Source organism: Tenrec ecaudatus, chromosome X, assembly GCF_050624435.1.
Source record: "Tenrec ecaudatus isolate mTenEca1 chromosome X, mTenEca1.hap1, whole genome shotgun sequence".
Lineage (NCBI taxonomy): Eukaryota > Metazoa > Chordata > Mammalia > Afrosoricida > Tenrecidae > Tenrec > Tenrec ecaudatus.
This window is the reverse complement of record NC_134548.1, coordinates 5,852,028-5,868,897: the sequence shown is the minus strand read 5'-3', so window position 1 is coordinate 5,868,897 and position 16,870 is coordinate 5,852,028. Positions and strand designations below refer to the sequence as shown.

Genomic DNA, 16,870 nt, shown 5'->3' with positions numbered 1-16,870 from the left:
CCAATGCTCTCAGTGAGCCACGGAGTCCACTACTGAGGAAACTCATGGTAGCTCCAGAGGCCTTCTCTATGTGATAATGAATTTCTTATTGTCCAATCAGACATAGCCTCTTCTGTTACTCACAGCTGAAGCCATCCAAAATGACTGAAGATATTTCATGTATGTGACACTAGTCATGTTACCTTTGTTACAGTCCCCCAAACTGTAAAATTTCAGGACTTGGAGGGGTGGGGATTTATTTAATCTTGACAGTGAATACATTTGATCTTCAATTGCTAAGGATATTTGTAAACAGCAGTATAACTTTTCATATTCTAATTCCATTTCTAAACACAAATTCTCAACTCTTTCCATGTGCATTCTGACAGAACATTTTACAGAGTTGAAGGTATAGCCCAGGACTCTGGATCCCATTTTTAACAGCATGCCCTCCAAAACATATATAAAAAGAAATCACTTCCTCTGCTAACACATGTCTCCAATCTCTAGGTTTATGATGGAGACCAGACTTTTGCCTCTGAAGCTTTCTTCTCTTTAAGAGTTCAGTGAGCGGAGCTATCAAATAGCCTAAGGAATCTGCTCAGACATGTAATATCATTTTGGATGCTATAATAACAAAAGGTATAGCCTCACTGGACCACAACAATGTAAAATATTATAATGTGCTATGATGGGTGTCACTCACACTTACGTCATCTGTTCTCATAAAATACAGAAAATCACTTTGTGAATTAAAAGACCGAGTTCGGTAGTGACTTGGAGCCACCACACTGTCAGTCACAGAGGGCTTTGTGTCCAGAACTTGGGTTTCTGGGGCTGCCCATCACCAAGTAAGTGGACTTGGCCTATTTATTTAGCACGCAAAAGGCTGCATGCCCCAGCACTTACCTTGCGTTTCTATTTTACCAGATGCTCCAAGGAGGAAGCTCAGGCCTCTCTCTCTGACACACATCTCTCCTCTGTGCCACACCCGAGGGGCACCCCAGGGGAGGAACTGCTTTAACAAGACCATCCTTCTCCAAAATGGTCTGTCTGGCAGCTGGCCCTGCAGGACCAGGTGTGTGCCTCAGGGACTAGTGCTTAGGGGGCTGCTCCAGGGAGCAGAGAGGGCTCTGGGGAAAAAACATACAGCAAGCCCAGGCAGGTTCCACCCTAACAGGCACTAATTATCAAAGTAGGGACAAAGGTACACATGTAAAGAAGTGAAGCCAACTAAGGAGGGGATGACACTTTTTAAAAGGCACTACAAGCAAAGGCTCAAAAAGTCCATTGACAGAAGTAATGCAAGATGCCATCAAACCCCAACTAAGAACGCTCTCTTCAGAACATAGTTGAGGATTAGCTCTTGGTAAACACATGTGCAAGGGTGAGGATTGCCAGGTATTACACATGAAAAATGCAGCATGATCTCTTTTTCTCTTGCCTGCTCCAACATGCTAAATCAAGGAAAACAAAAGCGAATATCCAAGCTGTGGCCCTTATCCTAATCCAGATAGCAGCTGAGAAACCCTTTAACAAGGAACCAGCAGAAGACAGTCTTGCTGGGATGGGCTTATAGCCTCAGAGAGAACATTGGCACGTCTGATGACTGATAAGGCAGAACTAACTTCTCCACCACCTGAGACAAGAATTTAGGGCGGGGTCAGCACTTTCTCACCGGAGATAAGGTAGGCTCTTTCCCAGCCACCCAAGGAGACTTTTGGTGGAGATTTATGGCATAGACTCTTAGTAGCTCCCAGGATCCAGGTAATAAAATCATATTCCTGTTGTTGCTAGAAGAGGCATTAACTACGTAGGCCTAAGTACTTGGGGAATCTTAAAAAAAACCCACAAAAAACCCCCACACAGGATTGGACCCACCCAAGACCAATTTAATTAAAATCTCTGGAGTGGGGCCCAGGCAGCAGTATTTTGTTATAAACCTCTAGGGGGATTCTGTGACCAAGGTGACAACAAGTGGTAGAGATGAGGGATTGGCAATCTCTGTCTCAATCTCTCTCTCCTACACACACACACACAAACACTTCCATCGTGTCAACTCCAACTTACAGCAAACTTAAGAGGATAAGGCAGAACTGCCCCTGTGGGTTTCTGAGGCCGTAACTCTTTAGGAGTAGAAAGTGCCATCGTTCTCTGTTAGAGTGGCTGGTAGTTTCAAACTGCTGACCTACCCGGAACCCATTACACCACCAGGGCTCATAATAACCAGTCTCAAAAACTCAGTCATTGAGTCAATTCTGACTCATAGTAACCTATAGCATAGGGTGGAACTGCCCCTATGGATTTTCTGAGACTGTCACCACTATGTCACCAGTGCTCCAATAATAGTTTAGGTTTTGGCGTGCCATAAGGTCTCTATGAACGCCTCGATTCTGCCACTCTAGCTGCCATGGACAGCACTGAAAAGAGGGAGTATGTGTTCGAATAAAGCTTTATTTTAAAACACAGTGGGGTGCTGGATTTGACTCATCGTTTGTTGATCTATAGTTCAGGCTGCAATTTTATCTGGTGCAAGAATTCCTCCCAGAAGCTCCTAGAAATGATCATCTACCTTCTCTGAACACATGGGGGAAGAATGAGAGGGCAGCTCCAGATATGTGAGAGGGGGGAACAAGTTAATTTCGTGTTCAAAAGGAAGCCAACACGTTGTGATGGAAACCAGGAGAAAGTGCTACAACATGGAGGTGGAGAAAAGGTACGGGGTGTAGTTCACAAAGAATTTGCCCCAATCTTGCAGAACATGGCCATGCCAATGTTCTAGAAAGCATCGTTTAGGGCTGAGCACTGGGGCCCTAGCTCATAAACGCATAGAGAAGAGAACTGCAGCCTTAGTCTCAAGTCTCAAAAACATTTTTTTGACGGGGGGTGGGGGGGTGACAAAAAAACAGTCAAAGCTTGGGTATTATTAGATATCAAAAAGCCCAATATTGACACACGATCTTTCCAATGACTAAAGTACTCGCCTGGTGATTTATAAAGCTCCATGGGAAATCTGTGAAAGGTGTTGGTGAAATCCAATTGCTCTCATCTGTCCTCTCTACGCTCTGCTCCCACACTCCTTGTACACCAATATCCAAGCCACTGCTTTGGAGTAGATGCCAACTCTATAAGGACACACTAGAACGGCCCCCATAGGATTTTTAAGGCTGTGAATATTTACAGAAGTAAATGGCCACGTCTTTCTCCCCTGGAGTGGCTGATGAGTTTGAACCACCGACCTTCAAACTAGTTAGCAGTCTAGTATTTTAACTACTGAGTCACATTCCAATGCCAGGTGTAAACTTTTTGCCAGAAAACAAACAAGTCGTTTAGCAATTCTACCCTGGGCCATGAGAAACTTAAAGTAGTAGAAATTGTTCTGCCCTTAACTTGGCCCCATTACCAAATTCGGCAGACGGCTTGCCAATTTTTATCTTCAGGTAACTTGAAAACCGGGGGACAGATGATGTGTTCCAAAGCCACAATCAGCTCTTCCACCGAAGGCTAAAAACAAATTCTGCTATTGAATGTGTGGCCTTGAAGAAGTCTCTGGGTGGTGCAAACCACCTCAGCACTTGGCTATTAACCAAAAGGCTAGCTGTTCAAATCCATGCAGAGGCACCCCAGAAGAAAGACTGGACCATCTTATTCCTGAAAACCAGTTGTTGAAAACCCTATGAGCCCCAGTTCTACTCTGAATCATATGCATCAGAAGCGACTCGATGGCAATCGTTTGGTGTTTTTGAACGTGGAAAAAGTGATTTGGCCTCCCCAAGATTCAGTTTCTCAGGTATACAATGAAGATAACAACAAGGAGGACTTCATCGTGTTGCAATCTTGTGAGTCCCTATAAAACATCGAGCTCATTGACTATGGGTTCCTTTCACTTGCACTCCTGCCTAAGGAAGAAGAGAGGAGTAGGCAACAAATCCAAATTGTATTCTGTTCCCAGCATCTGGGACACCAGGTGACGCCTCCCTGCGTGAGATGACTAACAGCGTGAGAGCTCTGGGCGGTGAGAGACCCATGTCACTGGCCAGCTGACAAGTATGTTATGGGCTCCTGCCACTACCACTCCTTTGAGGGCTTGGCACCTATGTGCTGTCATCTTTATGGAACTAGTCTTCCACCTCTTTCTCCCATGGTGGGTTCGAACTGCTGACCTTTTGGTTACCAGCTGAGTGCTTGCCAAATATTTGTTGAGTGACTGCCAGATGACCAGCTGGTTCCAGTACAGAGTAGTGATTTCCTACAGCATGCAACTAGACCCAGTATGAAACTGGCTTGCCCGAGTGACCAAGCAGAGAGATAGCTCATAAAGTCATGAGTGTTAACCGCAGGGGCTAGGGTCAACTCACAGCTGGCATATGAGCGGCAGTCGTCCTCACACATCTTGTGCAGCTGCTGGTACTCCTCCTGGGCCAGCTCGAACCGCTGCTGCTTAATCTGGTATATTTCTTTCTTGGCATTGAGAGCCTCCTGGGCTACAATTAAATATTCCTTCAACATCCGTTCCTGCTCCCGCCTCCACTGCTCTCGGGGATCCTCAATCTGGGTGAGCTCTGGAATCAAAAAGAGTAAGAGCACATGTGGCTTACAAGGACAAGCTGTAGGCTGGCCACCAGCCACGCAGTCATGCTCCTAGTCAACCAGAAACTTCATTCCTTACCAGGATGCACATTCTGGCAGACTCCATATAACAAACCCATCTAGAATGTGGAACACCTATTATTTCTCTAGAGCCACGGTTGAGCCGAGAAGAAAGTCCCACAAGGCTGATACAAAATAGTCCACTGGAGTGGGGAAGACAATACAATTGCCCACAGATAATGACCACACTGTAAATAAACCCGGGAGTAGATGAGCCCAAATGAGCTCGTAACTGTCAAACTAAGAAATATTTACAACCTTCTTCTTATGGACTTCCTTCATGCAGGAAGCTATAAACTCCACTGCCACTTGACTTGGCTTGCTCTCCAGTTCTTTCATCTCCGTGAAAGACCTAGCAGCATTTTCTCACTCTTTGCTGACTTCCTTGTCTCCTCCTACCCATAAATTCCTGTCTTCCGCTCTGCCTTCTCACTCCAATGGTTCTCCTAAGCCTATCTCGGGCTCCAAGCTCTCTCCTGAGTTCCTGTCTTTTATTTCCAACTGCCTCCTAGACACAGCTCCATCTGGACAGACCCAAAGTCATTCTGAGTCACTCATGCAAAGCAGAGCCCATTCTTAGCCTCTGCCCTTTCACTGCCAAAATCAAAGATAACAAACACCTGCTTCTCCTCAGGCCTTCCCGCTCTCAGTGATCGCCATCACCTGGGACTCTTCTTCAACGAACTCCCGTTCCTCTCCCTTACCAAGAATATTCCATGTGTCCCCAAGACTTGCTGGTTGCTGACCCTTGATTGCCTCTCAATGAGCAGCACACCTTTCGCTCCAGCCCCTTTTGCTTTAATCAGGACCTCATGATCTCCCTCCAGAAATGTCCAGGCTTCCTAACAAATCAGCTGGCGATTCTTAACGTACCAAGTCCAAACGCCGTAAGAGTGGAACATGGGTAGGTTATGGCGGGTATGGTACCACTAAGGGCGGGGGCCCCAGTGAGCGATTTTGCTTGGCTAGCTCGGTTTCCTTCACTAGCTGCAAGAGATCATTCAGTAATTTCAAAGTAATTGCCATAGGTGTTATTAGCCATGGAAGCATCTTTACCTAAGAGGCCCCAAACAGACTAGCCAGCTTCATCTTGATTTTCTGTCCTTTTTGCCACAAACAGACTGAACTTGTCCAAAGTCCCTGAACAGGCCAAATTGACTCATCTACTCTGCTCTGCTCCCTTCTGCCAAGCAGAGAATCTAGCATCTCTCCAGATTCATCAAAAAAATGTATTGTGCGACAATAGATGCAGTGAAAACCGCGCGAGCAGGAACTCGACTGGACAGTCTTGTTTTTCTGGGTCTCACACGTTCCCTGCCTCTGACAGGGTGCAGCCGCACCACTTTCTTATCGCTCTCTATTAGAGGGGGGAAATGGTGCTTTCCTTTTCTGACACGTCTCTGCTTTCTGCAGGTCTGCCTTTCACGGGCCTTACTGGATCATGTCAAATTTGCTCTGGTGCCCATTGTTAAGTGTACAATTCAGTGACATGAAACACAGCTCTCATATTGGGCAACCATCACCACTACTTAGTTCCAAAACATCCTGAGGCTGCCAAACGTCCAGAAATTCTTCCCCCTTAAGCATAAGTCCCCTGTTCTCCTTCCCTTGCTCCCTGGTGACCACTACCACTCTCTGGGAGGAGGAGTTAATGACTCAACCTCGGTGTTCCTGGCCTAGAATAGGAGCTCCATGAGGGTGAGGCTGGGCCTCACTTTCCTATGTCCTCGGGGCCTCAACTGAGTGGCAGCAATGAGAGGCACTCTGCCAAGGCCTGTTGTGACTGAAGGAATGAGCAAGAGGCGGGAGGGAAGAGGGGCACTGGAGGATGACCACATTGGGCTTATGGGCCCGGCGAACTTGCAGGCACTTGGGTCTCAAGAGTGGCAAGCAAGTTGTCTAGACGGACTGCATAAGGCCAATGCCACTGGGAAACCAGGTGGGGAAGGAGAGAGCCTGCTGATAAAGCCATGCAGCCGTCCCACTGCAGGGATGCTAAGCCCAGATGGTCTCTCTCTCTCTCATGGTCTCTCTCTCATGGTCTCTCTCTCATGGTCTCTCTCTCATGGTCTCTCTCTCATGGTCTCTCTCTCATGGTCTCTCTCTCTCTCTCTCTCTCTCTCTCTCTCTCTCTCTCTCTCTCTCTTTCTCTCTCTCTCTCTCTCTCTCTCTCTCTCTCACACACACACACACACACACACACACACACACACACACACACACAGGCTCTGTCTCCGGCTCTCTTTCTCCCTATCTCTACTGATATCTCTAGGTCTATCATTACCTCTATCTTGATTTCTCTCTTCACCTCTATCCCTATCTAGAAGCCCTCTCTTGCCATTCGGGAGAGCTGCAGGCAGAGACACCACTTATTCTCATCTCCAAGGGCCACTGCACAGTCTTTGGATGGCAGTTCTGACTGAGTGCCAGCTGAATGCAATGTATCCCAGGACAGGGACAGGAAGGACTCCCAAATTAGGTTTCTGAGTACTAAACTCAGAGGGTTGGCAGCCACGCAGGAATGAGTCCTGAAGACACCAACCTGGAGGAGATCACACTAAGGGGAAATGAGAAGCCGTGAGCCCGGACTAAGGAAAGCTCTTCCTAAATTACTCATGAGGAGGGCACCGGCTATTTTCAGGACACCCCCTCACACTGCCCTGCCTCCCCATGTTTAATAAACGGAGACAGGGAACACATGCCACAGGGAAGCCAGAGTTCATATCTTTATCTTATAAAGAGATGTCCTGGTAATAAAAATGACAATGACAGAAACACTGAGGGAGGCTAGACTATGAGTGGGAGATTGTGAGAAAGTATCAATCTGAGAGAGAAATGGATCTCCAGTTTGTACCCATGTCCAAGGAAGGCTGAAGAAGAGCCAGAAAGCCCCATATGAGGAGTGGAGGACAAACCCTGGATTCATTGGGGTTCTGGGTGCAAAGTCTCACCCTTGGCACTATGGGCATCTGGTAGCAGATCACTCTTGATTGTCCTCGGCATTGTAGTGTGTTAAGCAGCTGGTTTGCCCCTCCGCACTAGATGCCTATAGCACTCCCAGTACACACCTTGTGATGATCAAAAATGGCTCCACACATTGCCAAGTGTCCCCTTGAATAACTGCCCCCAGTTGAGAGTCACTGTAGTTCTGGAATGAGGGTGACAGGCTCAAAGACCCAGCGTTTCAGCTGCAGTCTTGATAGCATGGACCTCTTTCATCAAGATCAAAAAGGTATCAGACATTAAAGTTAAAATTAAATGTACATGTTAAAATGAAGTAACCCCTTGAGCATTTATTGTTTCAAGAGCGCTTAAGTTACACTTTGTAATAAACAATCTTCTCATGAAAACATGTAGTTCTGTTCACAGGCTGGCTGGGAAATCTATTCCTTATATTAGATATTAAAAACCGCTATAAAACGTGTTTCATGCACACCTCTGCAAAACACAAGTAAGGCTCTTCATGTTCTGAAGAGTATAACTTCAGATTACATTCATAAAGCCCAGTCTCATGCTGCTTCAGGCAATGGCAATTTTGGAGCTCTGCAAAAACTTCTTCATGTCTTTGAGCTCCAACATGAAAACCCATTCACAAATAATCATCACAATGTGGCATCATACTCACTATTTATGTGGTCCATGTAATAAATTCCAATTTGTTTATCATATACAGTTTCCCATCCTAAAGGAAGTTCATCCCCAACACAATCAGCAAAGGTCAATGGCTTTGTTATCCTGCAAAAGAAAACCATAAAAACATATTTGAAAATCAGGTCAATGTCATAAAGTTTGCCATGGGCTTGACCCATGGGCTTTAAATTTTTTATCATTATTTTGACAAGTGGGTTTTAATACAAAACTATGTAATCTCTTGTTCAATTGACTGATTTTGATCTGTGTAGTTGGAAAATTAATTCACAGGCTTTACCCAAATAATTATTGGTAACAGTACCAGTATCTTCATACATAAAAGCATTCATCTCAAAGTACAACTTTAAATACCAGTGAAAACAGATATTGACAGTTACTAACAAAACAGGTAAAACAAGCATCTTCCTCCAAAGCGTATGTTTAGTGACGTGGGGCAATGGAATGTAGCTCTTCCAGAACAATGGGAGAGTAGCTATGCTTTGTTCTCATTACCTGAGACATACCCCCTCCCAACACTCCATCGCCATACATTACACATGAATGCCAGCTTGGGTCTGTACAAATGGCATCTGCAAGGTTTCCCTTTCCCCGTGCTCCAAATTTCATGAATTACACTGTAGCCACTGGCCAAATGGAAAAGCACAGCAAGTTAATAGCACAATACGATGTCCATTAAGTATTTCTATATTCCTCATCTGGTCCAGATAGGAATTATCAATTGGTCCTTTCTTTGGGTATTCTGGGGGAGGGAGGGAACAAAACAACAAAAGGAAATCTGACTCAGGAAGTCTTAGACTGAGGCAAAAGATAAAGTCAGAGATTTTCAAATGGATTTTTTTTTTAAATAGAGCTTCCCGCTCCGCCCCCTTCCCAGGGATCATGATGATTGACAAGACAGATTTAGGCCTGCAGCTGTTGTAGAAAGCTGGACACACCTAGAATTGTCTGCGTGTAGGCAGCTATCTATTCGCCTGTCTCTATAATAACACACTGACTGGTATGCATGGGAATCTTATAACCTAAATTTCACTAACCCAACCCTCCCACATCCAATTAGGACTCCTGTTCTGTTCAAGTTCCCTTCCCCAAGAAAGTGAGGCACCAGGCATGAAGCCAAAACCCATGAGACCGGTGTGAATTTTGAATGTGTGAATTCCCCAAACAGCTTCTGTAACAGAACTCTCTCCAAGGAGCATTTTAGAAGTTGATAAAGCACCATCAGAAAGCCCTTGATGTTAATGTTCCTTTATTTTAAGCACATTCTAAACATGGATTTCAAAGTTAAGAATCAATATAAAAACAAAGATAATAGCAAAAACTCCCACCCTGCCCCCACCCTACCATCTAAGTTGATTCTACTCACCGTAACCCTCTAGGACAGAGAGAATTGCTGCCTAGGGTTTCTAAGGTTGTAAATCTTTATGGAACCAGACTGTCACATGCTTCTCCCATGAAGCAGCTGGTGGGTTTGAACCAGTGATTTTTCGGTTAGCGGCCCAACACTTAATCCACTGCACTACCAAACCCAGAACCAAACTCACTGACATTGAATTGTTTCTGACTCATAGCGACTCTATAAGTCAGGGTAGAACTCCCTTAAGGGTTTCTGAGGCTGTAACTCTTTGTGGGAGAAGAAAGCCTCAACTTTTCCCCCCTGAAGAGCAGCTAGTAGTTTCAAACTGCTCACCTTACGGTTAGCAACCCAACACATAACCACTGTAGCACCAAGACTCTTAAAAAAAGAGAGATAGGGAAGATGAATTCAAGCATGCTGTGGGCATTCTCCTAAAATACCAGCACTCAACAAAAAAAAATCACAGTATGACAAGATTAACCTACACCGCACCTGCAGCCTGTCCCAATCCAGGAATGATATGACAATGATGTGATTCCAAGTCAACCAAAAATCATGACAGGGTATATGGGTGAATTGGGTCCTAAATGAGCATCAAGCCACGGTAAGAGCAATCCTATTTTAATCCAAATTGAGTCTTGACTAAGTTTCTGCTTTCTAGATTTCTGTATATAAGCCTAGAGAAAAACGTGGCTGAGCAAAGGTGATCCCTCAGGGACGCTGAAGGGAAAATAAAGTACTTGGAGTACAATCCAAGAAGATCCCCTGGGCATCTTTGGACCCAATCAGGCATGTCCAACATCAAGTAGAGAGTTCGTTGACATCTCCACATTCAACTCCGTGGGGTAGAGAAGACCATTCAAAAAGCCCCTTGCAAGTCCTTTGTCCATTTGGTGACAAAAAGGCAGAAAAGCCCCAGCACTCGAGAGCAGGCACAGAAGGTGCCATGAAAAATGAAAGCAATGCCATGAACTGCAGGGTCACTGTCTTATTTTGTAATTTCTCAAATATCTAATTTATATCAAAATTATCCATTAAAGCAAAGCCCAATTCTCTCACATGATGTGTGAGACAGTGAATTGGCACAGCTACCACTTAAATTAACACCATAACGCCTCCTGCAGATTTCGACCAGGCTTTTAGAAGCAATGATCTCCTTGTGATGTGCTTGTTATGTAATTCTCACACCCTGCCCTCACTTCTAAGGAACCCTGGTGGCATAGTGGCTTTATGCATTGGGCTGGTAACAGTGAGGATAGCAGTTCAAACCCACCAAGTGTTCCTCGGCAGAATGATGGAATCTGCTCCCATAAAGGCTGACAAGCTCAGCAATTCAATATGGTAGCCACGAAGAGGAATTAACTCGATGCCCGTAGGGAGTTTACCCTCACTTTGAGTTCCCTTTCAGCCGGTCAATTTGTAAGGGTTCCTTTGAAGTTTCTATAAGTGACCTTATAAGTAAGTGCAGAGGAGAACTGCTCCGTGGCTTTCTCAAGACGGGCCTTTTGGAAGAAGACCACCACACTTGTTTGTCACGACACCTCTGCGTAGGTTAGACTCACCAACGTTTCAGATAATAGTCAGGTGCCTTAACCAGTAGAAAGGTAGTCTGATACAAGTAAGTAGTCACCCAGGGACTTCCTTTTAAGTAGTGCTATATAGTTTAAGTACTGGTAGTGCTGTGGTGAAGGACTCAGCCGGTAACCAAATGACCGTTCGTTCAAAATCACCAGCTGCTGCTCTGTAGGAGAAAGATGTAGCAGTCTGCTTCCAATACGATTACGGCTTCAGGAACACTCAGGCAAGTCGACTCTGTTCTAGGTTCGCAATGAGTCAGGGTTGACTTGACAGCAAGGAATGCTATTTCAAGGAATTTTTCTTTGTGGATGAAAAAGGGGAAAATGGTTTGAGAGATTTTTCCCCCCTAAGCCCATAAGGTTTTTTAAAACCTTTGTCTAGATCAGCGGTTCTCAATCTGTGGGTCGTGACCCCTTTGGGGGTTCGAACAACCCTTTTACAGGGGTCGCCGGATTCATAACAGTAGCAAAATGACAGTTACAAAATAACAATGAAAATAATTTGATGGTTGGGAGGGTCAACACAACATGAGGAACTTTATTAAAGGGCCATGTCATTAGGAAGGTTGAGAACCACTGGTCTAGATTACTGGTATGCAGTAAGCAACTTGGTGTGATTTTTTTGGACTTTTTTCCCAATACTTTTAGTCTGGTGCTAGGCTACCGTTATAGAGAGCCTAGATGACATAGTAGGTTATGCATTGGGCTAACCAACCACAAGGTCAGCAGTTCAACCCCCACTCTGTGGGAGAAAGATGAAGCTTTCTCCCCCTGAAAAGAGTCATTCAGAAACTTCCAGGGGCAATTCTACTCTGGCAGTTCATGGGTTGCCTTGAGTTGCAATCGACTCGATGGCAGTGCGTTTGAGTTTCTATGGAGGGCAAGGATTGGACAGTTGACTATGCAAATGAGGTGACTATAGCCTCCTACGCATATGGAGTTGCGATAGCATACCATGCAAATGACATATCAGTGGCTTACCAAGAAAGGACTGATTGGTCAATTTGCCCCCCCCCTCAGAGGGGCCAGGCCCTCAAAGTTACAAAGCATTGTATATACATATATGTGCAGCCAACAAGAGGAGTAGAAGGAAGAAAGTTGCAGCAGGAAGCAAGAGACCCTAAGGAACCTTCTAAAAGGGCTATAACACTGGCCAAGACCTATAACACTGAAGATGGTGAGAAGCCCAGGAGGGGCCCAGTGGCAGCACGGACAGTGACAGGCCTGGAAGGGGCCCAGCAGCAGAGCCAGCAGCAACAGGTGGCAGAGCCAAAGTCTGTCCTCAGGGAGCTGAAGGAAGGTTGTCCTCAGGGGGCTAAAAGGAGCCTGTCATCGGGGGTCTGAGAGGAGGGCTGCATGATCACTGTAACAAATGATCAAACCCCCCCAGCCCGAGTAGTAGAATATGCCACGGGAGGAAGTGCTGGTGCTAGCATTGGTTAAAAAAAATGTTGGCAAGAGGAGGTATGTCTGACCTCCACCTCATGGGAATCAGCCTGGGGTTGATCTTGATTCCAGTGATCTCTCCTGAAGTCCGTCAAGTTCAGACAACACAACTGATACTCCCAAGTCCCAAAACGATTTTTGCATTGATTGATAATATGAGGCTTCATCTAACCTGGAACTGGTTTTAACTAGGTAATACATTTTCTTTTCTTTGAATTTAATCTATTTGGATATATTTGTATTTAATAGTTCAAATGCTGAACATGATCTAAAATAGGTTCAATGAAAGGTAAGCTAAAAATAATAATGCACTTTGTTCTAAGAGTCCTACTTCTTCCATTGGGGCCCCTCACCTCCTCTCTAATTAGTTCCAAATAGAGCAGATTCCTTCATTGCGTTGCCATTTGTCCTTGGCACAGAAGTAAAACCATGAAAGTTGTCAGCTTTCTGCAACTCCCTTCTACTTTCCCCCAAAGGAAAACCGCCACGAGAGTCAGTCAGTGTGTTTAACATTTATGAACCACTTATTTAAAACATGGATCCCTAGATCTGCAAAGTGAGGCTCTCAGTTCCAAAGCAAAGCATTCTGGACTAGGTAGGGCCACACCCACCTCCCAAGCCAAGGTTCAGGGGGCTGGAATGTAGAAACCACCTATCCACATTGCAGAAAAATTACAAGGGGGCTTCACCAAATTTATGGGAAAATTCCATTATCTTTTCACTCCATTTTTCCATGAACTTTTTGAATATGTCTCATATAAAGGTGGATTGTAGAGAGTGGGAGTACAGAGAAATGTATACCCCAATTCTTAGCACAAGTTCTTGAACAAAAGGAGGCCACGGTCATCCTTTGGGGTTTGGAATACACTTTCCAGTCTCTTGGAACAAGTTCATCTTTATATTTCCAATTCGTGCTTGTTTGTAATAGGCTATTCAGAGAGGATACTATTAATCTCAACTTCAGTTCCAAACCAGTCCTCAAGATATTAGAATGACTTCCTTCACCTTTCTACCATAACCTGGCTCACAGTGAAGTTCACAGCCTGCAGGAACATGGGAACTCAGCCCGGTTGTGGTTAGGTGGGTGAATTATACCCTGTTTGCTGTGTGAGTTTCTCCAGGCATTCAGTGGCATAGCATTCACACCCCAAGGCAGAACATTCGCACTTAGCAGTGAGTGGGTCCCCCAACTCCCGGAAACTGTTCAAAAAAGTTGATGAGGAAAGTCCAAAGTTTTCATCAGATTCCCATAGATGTTGGTCGCCTGCCCAAAAATGAAGCAGCGAAGCACTTTTAGAAATATTCTTCAGAGCAGAATGGTGAATGTTCCGCAAAACTGCCACATCAGTCTCAAACAAAATCACTCTGAATAATCACTACACATGTACCTAGCAACAGAGGAAGAAGGAGAGTCAGGAGCAGGATGAAGAAATGGAATGTGTGGCTAATGGCCTCCACAAACCACTGCCTCCTCGGTCATGGGATCAGAAGATCTGGAATGGTGCCCGGCTATGATTATTGAACATTTTGATCAGAGATTCTGTAAAAGAATCTTGATCAAACAGGGGAACATATGCAAAAACAAAATATCAAAATCTCATGGCCTTCAGACTTTCTGGAGCCATTGAGCTTGGATGACCCCTGAAAGTATTACCCTGAGATCATTGTTAACCTTTGAACCAAAAAATATCCCCTGAAGTCTTCTTAAAACAAAGCAACAATTTCGCTTGACTAGTAAAGAGAGGTTCACCATAGGCATTATGCACTTTTAATAAGCATCTATATGGGAACAAATTGATCACAGCAACCAGAAGGATTAGATAGGAACCTTGGGGTGAGAAGGGGAGTTTATGTTACTGGGGGAGGAACAACTTAGCAATGGAGGGTGAGCTTGGCTATACAGTTCAGGAATGGAATGAATGGCACTGGAATGTACAGGTAGAAATGGTTAAATTGGTGTAGGCTTTGCTCTGTGTATTCTCAACAACAGAATAAAAATTTCAGAAAATGTAAAGTGTTTCCTTGGCTATTTATTCAGAATGCACTCATAAATTGAGCTGGCATTTGTCAGCAAGTCCCGATTCTGAATTCCAGGTTGACAAGAATCACACCTAGAACTAAGGCTAAGCATTGCCATTGGCCTCTCCGTGTATTAATGCCACATGAGCGGCTCAATCATTAGAGACGGAGCCTCAGAATAGATCATCCTTAAATAACATCTGGGATTTTTGGCATGAAATTGTCTTCTTGCGAATAAAAAAGAAAACAAAATTAGACCTCGTCAATCTTTTCATGGTCGCCAACTCAAAGCTAACCAGCACAGTTCATGGGCAAATTTCCAGGCTAATCTGAAGCGGAAAAGGTTCATAAAACACATGGCAAAAAAAAGAAAAAAGTTTTTCTTAATGGCAAGAAGTCTACAGAACCAACGGCCACAGAGAATCACAAAGAATGACTCCTTGCCCGGAGTAGCACAGAACTGCATTTGCAGGCGCCTTGGCAATATAGATTTCCCCCACTATCTGAACATCGAGCGTTCCTATGAAACTTTTTTAACCTTTTGTGAGCCTAAATGGCATGAAATGAAAAAGAAATTACTATTCATTTGTGTGTGTGGGGGGGGGGACAGGAACATTTCCAGCCCCCTCAAAATAATCTACTGAATCACAAAAATTACATACAAAACCTAAAAGATCGTACACTCATGGGGTTCACAGATAGAGTTCAAAGCGGTGGTGGCCTGACACTGCTGACGGCTGAGTGTAGCTGTGGGGAAGAAGCCTGCTCTCACTGCTCGGGGTGTGTGCTGCCTCTTTAACAGCTAGCTGCAAAACACACGCTGACTGCCAGCTTCACTGTTTGCCTTTTCCCTAGAAGCGGAAATCCTCTTCAGTTAATGAAAACAGGTACGCATGTAGGTCTTTCAAAGGAGCCGTGGTGGCGCTGTGAGTTAGGTGTTGGATGGCAAACTGCAAGGCTGGTGGTTCAAGCCCACTTCCATGGGAGAAAGGTGAATCTGTCTGTTGCTGTGAAGACTGACAGTCTCAGAAACCCTCAGGAACAGTTCTACGCTGTCCTACAGGGTCCCGATGGGTTAGGAGCCACTCAATGGCAGTGGGATTGGACTTTTTTTCGGTTGGGGTAGGTCTTTTGTAACAGCGAAGCGGTATAAAGCAAACTTTCAAAAAGCAGGGGATACCTGTTGTGGTTCTATTGTAGGCTTGAAGTCTTGCTGCTTCGCTAGCTACAAGCTGTAACTCTCTCCAGTTGTCCTTAGGTCGGCCCACATCCCACTGGGACCAGTAACAATGCTATGTGTCCAGCTAGTCCCTGATTCACTTGCCTCTTGGACACACAATCACATTTCCGCAGTGGGCTCCCTGCAGCGGGGTGAGGCCAGGTGGCTGAGTTTCGGTCATCGGAACGTAGGCAGAACTCACCCCACTTCCAGGCCTGTCCCCCAAACTCCTTGCAGCCTTCTCTTTCCTAGCCCATCGGCCAAACGCAGAGGAGCCAGTGGATGGCTGCAAAGAGCCTAGAAATGGGCAAGTCACACCACGGAAAGAGCCTGCGTCCCGGAATGACTGTGGAGATCAGAGCATCCTGGCAGCCCCAGCCCCAGCCCCACTCTCATGGCCCACAGTGGGCTGACCTGAACAAGAATCCTCTATTCTGTAAATCGACTGCAGTGTGGGAGTGGTATGAGAGAACACTTAGCTAGAAGCACACTTGGAGATCTGGATGAAGCGGGCAAGTGATCAGGATGTGGGCAAAGCATGAATATTGCCGTCTCATTTGATGATGTGAGTGTCTTTCCTGAGTCAAGACATGTTAGCCAGATGCAGACAACAGCCAAGACAATGTAAAGCCCAGTGGGCTCTGTGACACACAAGCAGGGGGATGAGAGATCATCTAAGCCACATTGCATACAAAAAATAAGGACTCTTTGTGTGGCAAAAGGCTTAGCATGGGTTAACTTGATTGGAAGGGCTGGCTCAGTTGCCACAGTTTTACTTAAGACTGTGAGTTTAACTGGAAAGGGCCAGATGGTTTCTCTTGCCCCATCATGAAGTCTTGGGAGGAAGGGGTTAGGAGGACCACTGCCCATATTTCTATTTTGGACAGAGCTTATCGCTTTGTAGCTTATTTATTATTTTACAGAGCTACCTCCCCAATTAGCTTGCGTTCCTTAAAGGAAAGAATGCTGGTTTCT

At 45.2% G+C, this 16,870-nt stretch overlaps 1 protein-coding gene across 2 annotated transcripts in view; it reads right to left on the bottom strand.

Moving 5' to 3' along the window:
* The window catches only part of WWC3 (WWC family member 3), a 106,939-nt gene that overhangs the window by 61,939 nt on the left and 28,130 nt on the right, over positions 1-16,870 (bottom strand). For both annotated transcript variants that reach the window (XM_075539695.1, XM_075539696.1), the window contains exons 2-3: positions 8,255-8,364; positions 4,338-4,541 (exon numbers count right to left, since the gene is read on the bottom strand). In XM_075539695.1, the coding sequence (XP_075395810.1) occupies positions 4,338-4,541; positions 8,255-8,364 (314 nt within the window). The remainder of the gene's footprint in view (positions 1-4,337; positions 4,542-8,254; positions 8,365-16,870) is intronic.